The sequence below is a fragment of the Sturnus vulgaris genome, chromosome 20, assembly GCF_052056855.1.
Source record: "Sturnus vulgaris isolate bStuVul1 chromosome 20, bStuVul1.hap1, whole genome shotgun sequence".
NCBI classification, from domain to species: domain Eukaryota; kingdom Metazoa; phylum Chordata; class Aves; order Passeriformes; family Sturnidae; genus Sturnus; species Sturnus vulgaris.
This window is the reverse complement of record NC_142262.1, coordinates 3434665-3452313: the sequence shown is the minus strand read 5'-3', so window position 1 is coordinate 3452313 and position 17649 is coordinate 3434665. Positions and strand designations below refer to the sequence as shown.

Here is a 17649-nt window from a genome sequence, read left to right as displayed (position 1 = left end):
AGTGTGTGTGAGGTGCTGCAGGTGGTGTGGGCTGTGAGGGAGGTGACAGGTCCGAAGGCTCTTACCAGCACAGTGAAGCGACAGAGAGGTGGAGGGAGACTGGGAAGTTGGGACTGAACAGCGGCCAAGCTGCGGGTGAGATTATAGGGCAGCGGAGGGTGCGTGTGAGGCGGGCAAAAGGGCCGCGAGAGGTCACGGAGCTCTGAGGAGGGGGATTGCTGAGAAGGCTGAGTGTGGAGCTGCGCGACTGGATGGAGCTACCGGCTGCTGCACCGGAGCCACGGCCGGGCCCGTGAGGGGAAGTTTAAAGACGCGGAGCAGGAGGGCGCCGGTGGCCGCGGCTCCAGCGGGGACAGCGGAGCGCCCGCGCGCGGCTCCGACGGTGACGCGCTCGCGCCGCGGGCGGGAACTCCCTCTGAGGCGAGGGCGGGGCCGCGGGCACGCGCTGCGGGGCGGGGCCTGGGGGCACCGCCACCAATGGTGTGCGAGGAGGGAGGGGCGGGGCCTGTCCGCCGCGAGCGGGGAGAACGTGACAGCCGGCAGGGGGCGGGGCCGGGGCCGGCCGGGCGGGGCTCTTACCAGGCAGTGCGCGCAAGCTCCGCTGGGTGACCCAGTGGCCTAATGGATAAGGCATCAGCCTCCGGAGCTGGGGATTGTGGGTTCGAGTCCCATCTGGGTCGTGCCGCGTTCTTTTGTGGCGCTGCCGCGGGGCTTCCCCTGCCCGGGACCCCCCGACTCTTTTACCTGCAGCCGCCCCGGGCCCGGCCCCGAGCCTCGCCGGTACCGTGTGCTGCCGCTGCCTGGGGTCCGGGGGATCCCGCGGGTGGGTCCCGCTCCCTCCCGGGGTCTGCGGGAGTGCAGCAGCCCGGGATCCGGACATGAGCACGGCGCTGTCGGTGCGTGTTTTGCCCGGCCCCGCTGGGAAAGCTCTTCCATCTCCGCTGCTGGAGCATCCCCGTGCCGCTGGAGTGCTGGGAATAATCCAGACGCCACTACTGTGCTCTTAATGGAGATCCCGGTGAAGAGTCTGGGGAAACAGTGCAGACACAGCCCTATGTGAATGAGAGTTGAATGGCACCGCCAGCTAATTCAGCAAAAAAAATCCTTGGGATACAGGTCTGTGGGATGCTCACATGTGTGTCCATCCATCCATCCATCCATCCATCCATCCATCCATCCATCCATCCCCAGTGCACTCACACTCCAGCTTCTCCTGCCTGCTGCAGGTACCTGCTGGTCACCAAAGCAATGTAGGAGGAGCCCTCCTCTCCCTCATTCTCAGTTTACATTCCTACTCCCTTAATGGCCATCATCTTGGGATAGTTCTAGAATTAAAATGTTTCAAATAACAGAAGAAAACAAGGATTATTAAGTGCTGCAGTAGAAATGTAACTTCTTGAGTAATAGATGTGGTGAAATGTCATTTATTTTCCACACTATTCTGGTGAATTTTCTGTATCTTTGTTCACCCATCGCTGCTGGAGCCAAAGCCCCGAGCTTTTGGGAATCCTATTGAAATGCTTAATTAAGGCAGGACAAAACAAACGGCTTAAACTAAGCAAAACTGAATACCTTGCCACAGGCATTGCTGAGGGTTAGATTTTCTGTCAAGGGTGGGTTTTCGTGCCTTTATTGAGTTTTAAAGTTGTTGATTGTCCCTTAAAGTCATGAGCAGCTTCTACAGCACCCGGCAGCAGCTGGTGAGTTAAACTGTCACAATGGAAATCTTGTGTAGCAATAAGGTCACTTAGAAATAAGCCTTCTTAATTCAGTAATCCAAATCAGGGTTGGCTTGGTGTGTAAAAGTTCTTCATGATGGCAAAGAGAGATTTAAAAATAAAGCTGTGTGGGATCAGCAGAGCTTTCCCTTGGACTGGACAGTCACTACTGCATTTTTCAGTCTGAAAAGAATCACTGAAACTGGTTCCTGAAACTAAAAGAGGAGATTAGCAGCTGTATCACTGGAGGTGGCCAGAAATCCCCAAATACGTTCCATTGTCATGCACATCCTTTACAAATCCTGCATGCCAGGGAGTGTTTCAGCATCTCCCAAATTCCCCTCCAGAACGCAGTTCTCCATAGCCAGGAAAACCAGGCTTGCTCCCTATGATTTTTCCCTACATAGTGCCACAGGAGGGCAAGACTCTCCCCGAAATAAAAATCTGCTGCTAAAACCACGAGTGGGTGTGTTATTCCCAGGACACAGGTGATGCAGCCAGGGGGTTGTTCCCGATGGGAAGGAGCACATTCCTCCCAGGCAGGGCTGGTGGAGGCAGCAGCTTGGTCTTGCTCCAGTGGGTTGTCCATTCCCGTTTCCCCTCAGGCTGCCTCTCATTAGCATGAATCGGGGGAAGGGCATAAAAGACTCCAGTTCTCTTTGAGTCTGGAAAATCTTTACTTCAAAATGACAACCCAAGTGTTCTGGCTCCTCTGCTTTGTCATTAGATCATCTTCTGGTAAGTCTGTTATCTTCAGAGCGGGGCTGGGGCACATCTGCCTTGGGAATCTGGGGAGGCTGAAGACATTCCTACAAACCCAGCCCGTAGCCTTTTCAGCAAGTAAGGACAAAAGAAAAAAACATTTCAATTTATTTGTGGGATGAGAATGTAAATTGCAATATTTAATTTGCCAGCACTGGGAAGCCTTAAGAACACCTGGCAGGAGCAGGCAGGGAGCTGGTGCTCTGTCCTGCCAGACACTAGTGGCAGTGAAGTTGGATTTGCTTCTGCATTTGGGGTTTTTATAATTTGTATGTGACCTGTCTCTTTTAGTCTCCTCCACCTCTAGCTCCAGGTGCCTGACTGACTTTAACATGTTCAGTGTGCCCTGTGTGCCTGCAGCAAGCTGTCCTGAGTGCATTTATTTCAGTTTTAGTGCCTCACTGACTGAACAGAAATAGCATTTACATCTGTTCCACTGGGATTTGGTTATGTTGCAGTCGTATTTCTTAGGTTGCAACAACTAGACAGGAATATGCTGGTACAGGAGGAGCACCTCAATGTCCTGGACAGATTTAGTAGAGAAAAATGAACTATTTCTTGATACAATCCGTGACTGAGGAGGCGTGATAAAGTGGTAGAAGAGTTTATTTACACACCCAAGTCTGAGACACCTGTTCAGAGGGCACAACTCCACACTGAACCATCTCCAAACCCCCCTTTGCCTGCTGCTTTCGGCAGCTTGGACTTCTTCCACCCCTCTCTCCATGGACATTCTTTTGACTTTACGTGTGGCCAGCCCAAATATCAGGGAATCTTTCCCATGACAGCAGCTGGTGAGAGCACAGGGGGAGAAGTGGCAAGGTCAGCAGTTGAATCAGTTATAGGAGATAAACCAGGACGTTGTTCATCTGTGTATGTCAAATCTCTCTTTTCACACAAGGAGCTGGGATCAGCCTCCTACACAGAATAACCACGGCCGTGAACACCAGACAGAGGCTGTGTGTGGGTGAGCTCTGTGAAAACTCTGCTGGCTCACTCCAGGCATGCAGGGAAGGGCTAAAGGAAAAGGAAAATGGACTGCCAGGGGAAATTTCTCTCCTGCCAGGCTTAACATTTTGGTCATTTTGCTTTGTGAGGTTCAAGAAATCGAGGTGAAGGTATCAATGAAAGTGCAGGTGACTGCCCAGCTTGTGTGAACAGTGCCATTAAGTTATTTTTCCCTGGATTCCCAGACACTTCTTCTTTCTCAACCCTTGTCCTCTCAAATTAAGCAAAGCCTTGAAATAATTGTTACTCAGCAGCACTAGTCTAATCACTGGTACTATATGCTCAAGTGAGAGATCCAAAACTGTGGATAAAGACCTTTCCAGTAGCATCCGAAGCCCCTGAAGAGTCTGGATGACATTGTCAACAGGCATCCCATGGATGGGAAAACCAAATAGTTCTGCTGTCATGGTCTTTTAAACAAGCGTCCCAAATGGCAACATGAACCTTGTTTCCTCAGATGCTCCCTAGAGATTCAGGGGTTTGAGAAAAGGGTTTGTTTTTAATTTGCAACAATAATAATGTAAAAATGCAAATCTCCTGTTTTGCTCACACAGCTGCATTCCCTGTCCTGGATCTTCAATATCTGAGTAGAGGAATGAGGAGCTCTACTGTGCTTCATCTATTGAGATGGGATGGATGCTTAATCTGTTGAGATATTTATTAGTTTTTTGTCTTATTGTTGAAGGTCTCACGTATGGATTAGAGCCTCAAATCTTCCCATTCTGAAGCACATGGAATAAAAGATTTAAAACACTGATTTTCTTTTTCTTTTTTTTTTGCCTGTAGGATCCCTGCCCTATGCTGAGAAACCCGGCCAGGCTCTCAGCAAAGATGTTTTTAGTTCAGCAGCTGCTGCTGATGTTCAGGTGGGAGTGCCAGCGCGGGGCATGGGCAGTGCCAGCGGGAATCCCGGGCTCCTGGGAATGCCTCCCGCCCTCCTGCAGCAGCCAAAACCCCTGCGAATCCCCTCCCTGGCCTCTGACAAGAAGAAACGCGGGGAGCCTTCCCTGGAAAACAGCACAGGGCTAAGGAAGCACCTGGGACAGCACGGAGGGGTCGTGGCCCTGCACAGCCCGAGCCGGGGGGATTCTCCCGCCCCGCTGGACTCCGGCCAGGCCAACAGGCAGCACACGGACCGGCGGCTGGCCAAGGCTGCCAACAGCGTCTGGGCTCACACCCTCCACTCCCACCCAAAGGCGACATCCCTGCTGGAAGCTCATCCTTTTCCACACTCCGCAACAGTGGAGTCAAATGATCCCAACTCGCTGCACCACTTCAACCGGCCAGGGAGGGCAATCCCCTACAAACACCCCGAGCCCTTCACCAGGATCCCCAAACCCTCCTGGGTCACCAACCGCTGGTCACCCAGCCCGATGGACCTGGGCGTGCTGAGGAGAGGTAAGGGACAGGCTGCCCAGAGCCTCCCATAGGCTTCCATTGCAAATTTCATTGCAAATGGGATGAGAGGTGCCCAAAGGGCCCGTGTGTGTTCCTCAGGCTGTGTTCCTGTTGTAGATGGTGACAAGGAGAAGGTGTGTCTGAGCGAGTGCAGGAAGGAGCAGGATGAAGTGGAGGCTTTCTGTGCCAGCGAGTTTGGTAGGTGATGTCCCCCTCAACCCACAGGGACAGAGCACTTTCTGTCTACTTATCACTTCTACTTTTAAAATACTGTGATTAAGATACGGTAAGTATGCTAAATAATTACCAAGTATTCAAAAAGGACCCATCACAGCTCTTCATAAACATCCTTGCATTACCCTTTCCCTACCTTGGGCTAGTACTGCCCTTTTTAATGTTTCCTCTGGAGGAACAGTGTCCTTGAGACCGGTCAATAGAACTGAAAAGAACAATTGTTTCAGATAATACTCTCAACTTAAACATTGCAGCTGGGTTATTTATCTCTTACTGTTTAGAGCAAGTTTGATTTTGGAGATTGAAGTTTGAAATTAAAATAGTGGACCAAACAGAACTAGGACTGTAATCCTCTCTCTAGAGAGGATTCTTCTTGAAGTTCCTTAGGATTCAGTGTCTTTAGTCCTTGTGTTCACATTGAGGTAAATAAAGGTGGCAGGAAACAGCCTGGTATTTTTGTACAGACTGTTTAAGGACAAGCATTTTCTGAGTGAAACCCTGCCTTGTGCTTACAGACTTGTGAAACAGATACCAACTTTTTCTCACAGTATTTTAAGAGATAAGGAAAATACAAGCCCAGTGGTAACAGATGTTTCCATTTGTAGAACATAAACACGTTAGGAGACATCTGTTTTCTCTAAATGGAGAAGTCAGGAAGTGCTTTCTACAAATGCTATCCTGCTTTGGTTTTTACCACTCTCACACATTCCTGCCCAACGTGGGCTTCACATCAACACGACCTCTGTGTGTTTTAGCCCTTAACCAACAGCTCTGCTCCTAAATTGAAAGGACAGGTAGGAAAAAGTCTGAGCAACAGATGAGCCAAAGTTCCACAGCAGTGAGGAGCGAGAACTTTTCCTTTCTTTACATTTACAGTGCAGATAAAAGAATAAATGACTGAATCAGAGTTCTTCCCGAGGCAGGTGTAACAGCAGGTGCAGTAGCCCCACTAACACGGTGCTGTTTTCCTATCCCTGCATTCAGCTCAGCACTTGCCAGAGCCAGAAACTGGGAGAACAGCATGAAGTGCTTGTCTGAGCTCCCAACACAACCTACTTGGTGTCCTTGTCTCTTGGTATGACAAGGGCCTTTTATTTCAAAAGCCAAAGTGTTTCATTACCAGCTTGGCTTTGTACTTCATTGGGAAGTTTTAAATTTGAAAATTTTACTCTGCTAGGTAAATATGCCCACTTTTTATATATCAGTATAGAAAATGGTACTAAACCCATTGCTTACTTCAGTAGGAAACATCTCAAACCTGTAAAGCACAAGCTTTGCAAAGCAGCAAAACTTCAGGCAATGACCTCACCAGATGTGATTATTTGAAGCAATTCCTACTGCCCACTCCTGAGCCAAAGGATTCCTGCTGACACTTCCTTTACAGAGTTTTAAATGACAGCCTTCACACATACCCCGAAAATTGCCACAATATAAAATCTGATCCTATTTTCCTCTCTCCCTTAAAACAGCAGTGAATGGAATTGTTTATAACCTGGAAAGCCTGGGGAATGGAGTGCAGTGGATTACCTTCTTGGTAGACAGTGATGGATTGTACAAGATGAGTCGCCTGTATGTCACTCCTGACGCCGCCTTCTTCCGAGTTCACATCCTGGTTGTGGATACTTCAAACTGCAGTAAACCATGTCCAGACTTTAAACTTGGTAAATCATTCCAGCTAAATCCATTCTGCTATTCCTCTGCATGCACTGCAATCTTAGTCTGCCCTACTTTAATAGGCTTAGCCTGGTTGTTGGGAAAATTTGGAAGAAAAGTATTTACTCAAAGTTGAGGCCTTTTTTTTCCTTCCAAATTTCTCAAAATTTTCACAAGAAAACCAGCTGCATGAAGAAGTCAGGTACCAGCATAGCCCTGTCTTAATTCTGTCCAGTTGCAAAATGATGGCAAGTTTTCAGGATCCCTAAAACAATACAAGCAAGAACTTAAGTTGGTTTGTTTGTAAGTCGTTGTTTTCCTTTTAAGTGAAAGTTAATCAAATACCATTTGAATACCAAAATCACCATTTCCATGCCAGCACCACCCCCACGTCCCAGCGGAACTCAGGGTGTTTCCATAGGCAAAACTTCACATCTGTTCCCAACGCCGGTGCCCTCAGAGTGACCCCCCATTCATTCCCTGTGGCTCAGCAGCCCCGTTTGTGTTGTTTTTGCTGTTGCAGGCAGCAGGTACATCGTGATGGGCCCTGTTTGTGTTGTTTTTGCTGTTGCAGGCAGCAGGTACATCGTGATGGGGCACATCTACCACAGGCGCCGGCAGGTGCCCCCCGAGCTGCTGCCAGCCCTGCGGGGGCGGCTGCGCCCAGGGGACGGCTGGGTCGGGAGCAGCAGCAGCTACGTGAGGAGATTCAACAGGAAAAGGGATCTCAGGGTGAGGGCAGCGCGCTCCAAGTGTCCATAAAGCTCCAGGAGCTCCGTGCAGGATGTGAGAGCAGCGGGATCCACCCTCAGAGCACACCTGGGCTCCCGCCTGGAACCGCAATCCAACACCGGCTTTTGTGCTTTAGCAAACCTCGAGCAGGCACCCCTGGTGGCTCAGCACAGAAGGCAGTCTAGGGAATGTTAACTGGCCGTGAATTTGCTCCAGATGCTTTCAGAGCCACAGGTTATCGTTGCTTCCCCTGCTGCAGTGTGCCTCGAATAATCCGTAGTAACTGTAATGCAAAATTCGGGCAGCTTTGTCCTCGGTACACAACAACTGCACTTTGAAGCCTTCACCTTGAACACAGATGATACCACAGCTTTATCTACACAGGATGTTCACTGTGCTTTCACAGTTCTGCCTCAAGTATCACATGCATTTGATTTCAGAGAAACCAACACCACTAAGTACCATTCATATTATTTTTGTCTCCTCAACCATGTCCATGGTATTTCTGTAAATTACACCGTTCTTCCAGCAGAGCTGGATGTTCACACGAAGCATGCAGAATAGAGTGTAATAATTTGAGTATATGAGCACATTGACTGAAAGCAAATCAAGAATTGCAGAACACAAATGCCCAGTTGTGTTTACAAGTGACAGTGAAGGGAATGCAAAATGAGCACAGGCTGCACACACTGGGTGTGCCTGGGCACTTCACCCCAGAGCTGTGCTGAATGCCATTCCCCAGGAGAAATATTGCCAAGCTTGTACTTGCACAAGAGTAAAGTTACTTTTTAAATAAAAAAGACAATATTTTAGTACCTTTAATGTGGTGAAATTGAGATGTTTGTTGTTCCAGTCAGTATTCGCAGATAATAAGTCTGTAAAAGAAACTAATAAAACGCTCATGAGGTTCTGCTCTCACTGTGAACTGGGTTCTGGAAAACCCAAAAAGCTTATGTAATGATGCTGCACAAAGGCACCTCCTTGCGTGACAAGCTGGATGAGGATTTGATACATATTTATATTAAGAAATTTTTAAAATGCAGCACAGCTTAAAACCCCACATACACAGTGATATGATGTGACCTGCCACAGGAAGCAGTGGCAGTTCTATGGAAGCATTTTCTGTTTTGAAACAAGGTAGCTGTGACACTGTATTTGTCACACATCTCCGTAGCTTCATTTAGTGTCACTGGAAAGCCACGGAGCAGGGGATGGGATGGGCTACCCTGCATCAAATGTTTCTTGATATGGAGCCAAATACCAAGACCAAACATCCCATATTTGGGACCTAAAAAGGCTCTTACTGGAGGATAGAAATTTACTCATAGCATGAGTCCACCTAAAAAATACCATGTCCCACTTTTGGTATGGGAAAGACTTTGCATGGAGCACAGCATGGATTGATGGAATTTTCCTGAGAAAATCTGAGGGGGTTTTGATTTGGCAGAAGGACTGTTCTGGCAATGAATCAAAGCTCCAGAGTGACTGGGAGGGACAGAAGGAGGAAGGGTTACATGTGCTTCTCGAGTTTCTTTGTTTCTATTTTCGGGGGAAGTCCAGGGAGTGAGCAGCAACTCCTCCAGGCATCCCCCTGCCCAGAGCAGCAGCCGAGCCCCGTTGCTGTTATCCTGCCCCAGCCCAGGGCAGTGTGTGTAAAACCCAACACAAACCTCCCTGGGAAGGGACAAGCACAGGACACCAGTGCTCAGGACATACCAAGGCCGAGCTCAGGGCCCATAACTGACACCAAACACTGGGATACAGATGCTGCTCTGGGAGCCTGAAAAGCCATTTATCCAATGTTCTCCTCCTGTGCTACCGAATCTTCTTACCTTTCCCTTCTTGATTGGAAGGTCCCTCCTTAAAATGCTCCCACAGCAGCTGGGCAACAAATCCCTGTGTGTCACAGCCCCATGGAGAAGGGCTGGAGCAGGAGCAGGAGCAGGACTGTTGTCATCAGGCTCATCACATACTACACACCTCCTGAACAATTCCTAGATCGAGAGGATTTCTCCAGTCTTGCACTTGCTACTCCAAAACCCTCCCAGCAATAACCACACTGGGATCTGGATGGTGCTCATGTTCAACAGCTGCCATGGTAATTTTGGTACCTCACAGTCAATAATTTCCTTTCCAGTTGGATAAGTATGGAAAATTCTGCTGCCACCACACAGAAATCTGGATGCAAAGGAATAACTGTTCTCATCCTGTCTGTCCAGGGTTTACTCGAGGCTTTAGTGCAAGCCCAACTTCTTACTGTACTTTAAATTTCCATTAACTTCTGCATGAACTAAATTGAGATCGAGGATAATTGCTTCAAATTTGAGGAGACAGGAAAGGAAAATTAAGCTGGCACAGCTCACATTTTCAATATCTTAGAACATATGACAATTTCAAAACAACAGTTGCAATATTTTATAAAATACAAAGAGGACAAGGACTGAGCAGAGATCACAAACCTTATGAACTTTATGCTTGATGGCAGGTGGGGATTAATTACAAGTGATTTATTTCCTGTAACACCATTTAACTATAAAACATCACCACTACTAAATCCAGAGAAGTATCTTGACCTGCCCAATGGCAACTGAACACACTGAAAGAGGATCTCATGGAATCACAGAATGGTTTGGGTTGGGTGATTAATCAGCAGCATTAAATTGCATTGATATGTATGGATTATTTCCCTCATCAGCCTAATTCAGTTACATATGAGCTGGCAAAGCCAAGACCTATATCCAATAACATTTTCAATGTTTCATTAGAAACACCACCAAATCCATGTCAAACACATTACTTTATTTGTCTAGGATGATGTGTCCTATAAGGTACAAAAAAGTACTCTTCAGTTTGCCACAATTTGTTAAAAACAGCAATCTATTGCCTACAGGTATGAAAGGTTTAAATCATGTCAATATGGATTTAGGTATGAATAAATAGTACAGAAATGCTGAGAAATTGGGATGAGAGGCAGGATATGTCCCAGTGCTGTTAAAGGTGAGATTTTTCCTTGTCCCATTAAAACACAATGCTTACAATATGCAGCATTTTTTTAAAACGTCAAAGGACAACATAACCTAAATGCAATTACTCTTCTTTGACTTTCAGAAGCATAAATGGATTATTGTTTCCACACTGAACAATTAGTAATTTTCACATATAGGTTAAATGACAACGTTTGTATGTACAAAAACACAGGGTTTTTAGTAGATAAAATCCCCCCAGAAGAACCTGAACACCTGAGCTGGAAGTTTAAGAAAGGGTGGTCAGTAGCAACATCTTTTTTAAGAAAAACAACAGAGGAGGTTCTTGCATAGCAAGGTGTGAGGTTAAACCCAAAAGGAGCTTATCCATAAATCAGGTAAATCCCAGACCACTGCAGAACAGAAGTTGACTGTGAGTTAGTGCAAAAGCTGGTCAGCTGGGTGAGGAGCTGCAGAGAAACCAGGGCTGGCAACTACAGACAGCTACCAGAGGAAGCCAGTCACACACAGAAGGAAAAGCCTCCTCATGTGCAATTTGCATCTTCCTGGGCTCCAGTTCACCCCTCAGGGCAGCGCTGCTCCCACAGGGAACGCGGAGGCAGCGCAGGAGCCTCCCAGGGACACCATGACAGGAGGGTACTGCACATCACTGCCAGAGCACCCAGCGCTGAGCTCCGGGGGCAGGGACGCCTCACAAACACCTCCTGCCCTGGCACAGCTGGAAGAGTCCTTTGGGCACCACGGAGGGAATGTTCCAGTAGGATTAACAGGGCTGGAACGCGGCTCCTGCTCCCTGGCCATTCCCACCCCTGCTCCTTGCACAGATCCCCAAAGTGTCACACACACGTGGCAGCACACACTCAAACACACCTACGGCTGTGGGGAGAACAATGATCTCCATTTATTTTGTTTCATATACATCCATATTTTGAATTTTAATACAAAAGAAAAAAAATTAGAATCTGACAAATGTTTACAAACAAGATACCTTCAAATAGATTTTACTCAGTTCAGTCTGGTGCAGAGTAAATGACAAATTGTACTGTTTGTTATATTCAAGGCAACAGAGTCTGTAGTCCATGACCACTCAGCCCAACTTTTATGCAAGCTTGTTTTTATCTACCATGAATGATAAACTCCTTGTTGATTCCCAGTCCTGTGTGTGTGCACATGTGTACATAGCAGCTCCTTTCATAGAAAGAAAAGACATCTAGAGGTCTTCTTGTACTTTTACCTACAGGAATCATGTTAAGATACAGAATGGATTACATGGAACCGGGGCTGGATTTTATAAGAAAAAATAATTAGCTGACAAATGAGGGCAGCAATAAAAAAGCGTCTTTTTTGCAACAATAAATAAATACAGTCAAAGTTTTCTGTGTGGACTTTAAACCAGCTTCTTCACTGAAGAACAGACGTGGCATTTCCATGGAGTTAATCGTGACCCCATTTACTGTATCTTTTTTTCTTGCTCTCTTTCTCTCTCTCCTTCAAGAAAACAAAGTTTTCCTGCTTCTGCCACAATAGTACAACAATTTGATCTTGACAAGAAAGTGGTGCTGCTGATTTTTATTTCTTTGTCCTTTGGACAAAATAAGCCAAGAATATTATTTGACTGTTGTGACCAATAAAAACGCAGTTTACATCAAGTCTTGTCAGGATAACCTGACTAAAAACATCTGGCTCCTTAATTAAAAATTGTCAGACAACCAGATCCTTGCTCGTGTGTTTGGTTAACACGCTGAACTCTAAGAAGCTGTAGACTGCAGTTTGTTGTTATGGGACCTGCAGAATACAGAAGAAAGTGAAGAATTAAGCACCCTTCAGTTTGGAGAATACAGTTGCTGCAAGGTGTTGCCAAAAATAAATCACAATGAGGGAATTATCACCACGTTGCTTTCATTTATTTTTTTTTCCCCTTTCAGGAAAAATAGTAATTCTCGCTCTGAATTTTAAGCCCATTTTCTCCTCCAGAATACAAATATTTCAGTACTTGTAAAATGCAGTGTGTCACTGGGATATTCCAAAATGCCTGAAATCAGTTTTACTCACATATTTACATAATAGTAGTCCATCAAAAGGAAAGCAAAAAAAACATATTTAGTTGTGAATATTTATAATAAGGTCTACTTTGCTTTAATTTATTCAATAAGTCTTTGGATTAACTTACTAGAAAAAAAAAACTCAACAGGCATGTTAAAATCACATTTTTGCTAAGCAGAGTTCAGCAAAACTCCTCTTTGACATTCACAGTTTTATTAGTGACTTAAACTAAAACAATAGAATACAAGGTTTCCATGATGAATTCTTCCTTTTTCTCAATACAGTATTTGAGGAAGGGAACAGTTTTTTGTTAATACAGTTATGTTCACCAGTGTGACTGCTGGCAACAAAAGCAACATTTACTTTTTAGACAAATTATCTGGATTTTTAGGGCTGTTTAATGTCATTGGATTGTACAATAAAAGAAAGTGACCCCAACATCCAGTTCTGATTCCAGTTAAAAAGTTCAGACTAAAGATATCACAATCTGCAAGAAAAGAAAGAAGATGGATGGTATAAATGAAAAACAATAACAAATAAGATGTAGCAATGAAATCAGTGTGCAAGCACAGGGAGTGCTGGGGACCCAGCAATGGCAGTGACACAAACATGGGTTGGAAACCACCTGACAAAAATCATTATTACAGTATTGAACTGGACAGAAAAATGCACATCCTTTTACAGGAATGTCTATGTAAGGAAAATGCTCTATGTCAGCCCTTCTTCAAAAAAATTTGTAAGTTTAATTCTGAAAGGTCAATTTTGAATTATGCTTCATTTTTTGTACCCTACTTTAAACTTCACTTACTCCCCTGTTTCAAAGGTGGTAAATTATAAAAAGATGAGAGAAGGAGTAACACTGAAGTATTTTAATTTCTTTCATTGGATTATAAGCTTCACAGCAGGATTGTCTCTTATTAGCACAAGAAGTATTTACTGCAGAGTAGAACACCAGCACAACTCAGACACAGTATTTGTCCTGGTCAGAAATGATTACGTTTTCTGCAGCAATGAGTTGAAATATCACTCAAATTTTGCAAATTTATGATACCACCCCAATTTTTAACAACCCCTTTTGAATAAATACTCCAAAGCAACCATCACAAAATGACATTTAAGCCTTAATTTTGACTAAATTTTCCAGGAAAGTGCACGGAGCAGCAAATCCCCGTGCAAATGCAAAGTAAGCTTCAAAAGGAGACTTCAGGGGTGAACACAACACCTGTGGTTAGGAACACTGCAGCTTACCTGCTTGCCTTAAATCCTTTTAGTTTCTGTACAAAGAAAGACTCGAGAACTTCTGCACACTGGTAGAAAGGGGAGTCACTTGGATTGTAGTAACGGCAGTTATCAAAAATTTTGGTCATGTCTGCCACAAACTCCGTGACCTTTTTGTAGTAGCGTTTCAGGATTCTTTCTTCCATGGTAGCAAGGTCTTTAAAAAAACCAAAGGTTGGTTAAATGAGAGACTTTCAGCCTAAAGAGAAATCTACATTGTCAAGACTCTGGGAAACAAAGCATTATCCAGGTCAGAGGCTTTTCCAGAAATGCTGGCTGTGACTGGTGACAGCAGCAGGTCTCCCTCAGAAGAGACACTCAGGCATGAATATGTTGTGTGCAGGTAAATTCAATACAATGCAAGAATCACAAGAATCACCATGACCTGGGCAAACCTTTGCAAGGAGCTCCTTGCTTCTTCTGAAGAAATGAAGGGAAAAGAAGGTCAGAGAATGAGGATCCAAGTACCTTGTGCATGTACCAGCCATCACCTCCTGATTATTTTTTGAAGTCCTGTCTTGCTTTGAATGAGCTATCAATTTCTTATGGGAATGTGCACATTACACATGACACAGATGAAAGATTTCAAGTGCAGGGTCATGCAAAATGCCAGAGCTCTCATCCTTACTGACCAGACACATTAAGGGGACAGGAATGGTGATGTAGTAGTAACTGTCCTATTTTAATGCAAATATCAATTAAAAACAGGGAGAGGAACACAACCTGTGAAATATAAATGTAGCTGTGTAAATGTCTAGTGGCACTTTTAGCCAGAAAAACAACTATCTGCCCTTGGAAAATGCTTCAAGGTGCTTATTTTGAAATACCAGTGATGCCAGAATGTGTGCATACAACTGCAGATGGGTCTGGATGACCTGGTGTGTTTTACTCAGATTTATTTGTATTACAAATGTCTTCTCCTACTACTTAAATCAGAAAGGGCTAAATGCACTTTTGTTTCCTCCATTAATAATACTGTTACTTGAGCTTTCCTTGTAAACTTTAACCCATCCATCATGGAATAAGAGTTGTTAAGCATTGTCATAAACAGCACAGTCCAAAACTTTGGAACAGGAAAGGATACAATTCCTAAACAAAATATTATTTTCAGTCAACATACCACAACATTTGCCAAGATACTAAACTGAACTTTCTTATTTCTAGAATGAGTGAGGAGTAGGTGAGAAAGCTCAAATGACACACTGGCTCTCATGCAGAGGTCTGAAAAGGTATTGGTTCAATACTGGAACGAAAGGAGTAACACTCCCAACACCATTTCTGTCAGGAGGAAGATTTTCCCAGGAGGTTTCACATCCAAGTGCTTATCCAGTTTTAACTGGTGAGCTCTAAGAAGATCAGAGTAAAGCACTGAAAAGCTGCAGCATCTCCCCTTCCACTTTGCCCACATTCACAACATCTGAATCCTTTTTGTTCCTGCAGTTTTAAAGACAAATTACACATAAGACAATACTATACTATCAAGTCAGATGAAGATAATTTTGAACTCCATCTTAAGGTGGATGTCACACTTCCATAGCATCACCTCCTCCTCAGCCTCTGGAGTACATATCCCAACCTTTGGAGGAGATGCTCATTACAAAGACAGAAAAAAATTGTCCTCTTTAAATAAAGAAATTTAAAAGCATGAATTCTATCCTATTGCTGCACTGACTTCCACATTCATCTGTGAGACTGGCAGAATTTAGGGTGAAGGAGTCAGCCTAGAAGCAGATAAAACAGCCCTCATGAACTTCTGAATATATCAGTGAGAAATCACAGTGTTTCACCTGCCTAACCTGTATATGTTGCAAAATATTGTTGGAACTGGTCAGCAGGAAATTAACTTGTTAGTCCAAAGGCCAAACCCACTCAGGCTGTTCTCACCAACACTTACCCATTGGCTCTTTGATGACACCATAATAATCTGGTGCATCGTTGGGATCTACCGGTTCTAGGAAGGGCCATGCCATCTTGTGAGCCTGGCAGGGAAACAGGAGAGAATGAAAACATAAAATTAAGTTAAATTAGGCACTACCAATAGGTAAATATTTTCATCCTTTTATCTGTTGGGGTCTGGAGTTGAATTTCAGGAAGAAGTGCAGCATTATATGAAAAAGGAACCAGTTCTCATCTGATGACTGAGTAAAATTTTAAATGTCAGTGACCCAGTAGTTGGGCTTCAAAACAGGAAACTGAAATTCAGACATAACAGGATACTGTGCTGAACAGGCTGCATGGAAAAGAACAGAATGAAATTACTGAGAGTGCTTTCAAGTACCCTGAAATTAATATGCTTTTATAAATGCATGCAAAATACAGGACAATGCAAAATATTACTTAAAGGATTTCTGTTATCATGACTTTAAGAATTTTACCAGAATTCTTAGAAAGTCTTTATAGTTGTAGCAGAAAAAGCCTATTTGTGAGTAACAGACAAACCAGAAATATCAGGCATTATTCTTATTATCAGATGCCATAATTTACATGCTGATAATGATCCCCTGTGAGAACACTCCTGAAACCTGGTAACACTCAGTTAAGGTATGGAAGTGTGGATCACAACCCACAGAAAACTGATCTGAGAACAGAACACTGCACCTTCCATACCCTGTGCAGTTGGGCTCCCACTCTGCCTTTTGGGATTCTAAATCTGCTTCTTTTAAAAGCCTTTCATTGAAGGAATTGTTTAATTTCACCCACTCAGGAGCAGTGATTTACTAATTATTGTAATTATTCCTCAGCACAGTAACACCAAGCAAGTTTGCAGCTGACACAGTGGCACAGCTTTGCTATTCCCTCAATCCTCAGAGCTAATAAATAAGGAGAAATCACCTTTTCCTCCCAAACCCACTGGGATTTCACACTCCCTGGTGCTGCCACCCTTTGTCCTCACCTGCAAGGAGCGCAGGACCCTCCTCAAGCCTTCATAGTCTTTATCTGTGAGTGGGCTGAGCACAGTCATGGCATCCTCTGTGGACTGGCACTGGGGACACACGTACTCATCAATGAGATCTGCCTCGCTCTGCAGGATGCCCACGCAGCGCCCGTGGTACCAGTTCTGACATCGGTCACAGCCAATGTAAAATCTGCAAGAGCCAAACCAAACGTCAGTGGCTTCATCTATTTCAAGGCCAGGTTGCATTTAAACACATAAACCTGCCATCCCCTGCACACAAGCAGATACTTGGCATGATTAAAAACAACAGGTAACGTCAGATTTCAGTGACAAATTCTACTCCAACTGCTTTTGTATTTACAGACCATTTCAAAACATGTTCCTAAATTTTATACTTTCAAGTAATCAAGATTTCAAAAATAATTCCTCTGCTTTAGAGATGAAAGGAACAGTGTAAAGCCAGAAGCCTCACCCAGCCAGTATTCAAACCAATTCAAGATGCATTTTGCACAAACTGGACTACAACTAGGGCTTGTTTCACTCCATACAAGCTCTTTTCATATGGAAGCTTCAGACTTGTAACTGAATACAGAGGGAATATTCTATGACACAAAGCCTTACAGTAAAACATATATGTAATTCACATATATATAATCATATACCAACCATATACCCCCAAACTAAAATTATATTCTCTAGTCAGATCAGATTAAAGCACAAAAAAATCCACTAAATACAGCATTTGTCTTTTAGTCTTTCTAACCATCCCCTGTTAAATAAAATAATAAAAAAAGAAAATAAATCCCAATTTAAAGTACATGGAGTTTTAGTAGTTTGTTATTAAAAATAAAAACCACAATACATTTTAACCACCCTGAGGGACTTCACTTTTCCTAAACATTTACTAAACAGAAACATTTGGGAAGGGGAGACAGTTACTAGA

The 17649-nt window shown here is 44.3% G+C and overlaps 2 protein-coding genes and 1 non-coding gene across 15 annotated transcripts in view; 2 read left to right on the top strand and 1 right to left on the bottom strand.

Annotated features, from left to right (window-relative positions):
- Positions 1-584: 584 nt before the first annotated feature.
- On the top strand, positions 585-8327 carry C20H17orf58 (chromosome 20 C17orf58 homolog). Of its 2 annotated transcripts, none has more exons than XM_088176347.1 (5): positions 585-1116; positions 4275-4886; positions 5004-5084; positions 6590-6781; positions 7348-8327. In XM_088176347.1, exons 2-5 carry the CDS (start codon positions 4376-4378, stop codon positions 7533-7535), a joined length of 972 nt encoding a protein of 323 aa, XP_088032473.1. In that variant the 5' UTR covers positions 585-1116; positions 4275-4375; the 3' UTR covers positions 7536-8327. The 2 variants fall into 2 exon arrangements, with proteins under 2 accessions (XP_088032473.1, XP_014738203.2); XM_014882717.2 differs by lacking the exon at positions 585-1116 and adding an exon at positions 2245-2456.
- TRNAR-CCG (transfer RNA arginine (anticodon CCG)) lies at positions 608-680 on the top strand. The gene has a single exon. It is a non-coding gene; the product is annotated as a tRNA-Arg (tRNA).
- A 3039-nt stretch (positions 8328-11366) lies between the features above and the next one.
- The window catches only part of BPTF (bromodomain PHD finger transcription factor), a 52482-nt gene continuing 46199 nt past the window's right edge, over positions 11367-17649 (bottom strand). For 10 of the 12 annotated variants that reach the window (XM_088176788.1, XM_088176795.1, XM_088176789.1 and 7 more), the window contains 4 exons: positions 16704-16896; positions 15705-15789; positions 13781-13967; positions 11367-12274 (listed from right to left, as the gene is read on the bottom strand). In XM_088176788.1, the coding sequence (XP_088032914.1) occupies positions 12238-12274; positions 13781-13967; positions 15705-15789; positions 16704-16896 (502 nt within the window). In that variant the 3' untranslated portion in view covers positions 11367-12237. Of the gene's footprint in view, positions 13020-13780; positions 13968-15704; positions 15790-16703; positions 16897-17649 lie in introns of all 12 variants that reach the window. The other 2 variants (XM_088176790.1, XM_088176796.1) reach the window with 1 other exon arrangement.

Excerpts from the sequence above, each read along its gene's own strand:
- C20H17orf58 (XM_014882717.2), top strand. The coding sequence starts at position 2,405 with ATGACAACCCAAGTGTTCTGGCTCCTCTGCTTTGTCATTAGATCATCT. Across the intron at positions 4,887-5,003 it reads CCTGGGCGTGCTGAGGAGAG|ATGGTGACAAGGAGAAGGTG; the intron begins GTAAGGGACAGG and ends TTCCTGTTGTAG. Across the intron at positions 5,085-6,589 it reads TTTCTGTGCCAGCGAGTTTG|CAGTGAATGGAATTGTTTAT; the intron begins GTAGGTGATGTC and ends CCCTTAAAACAG.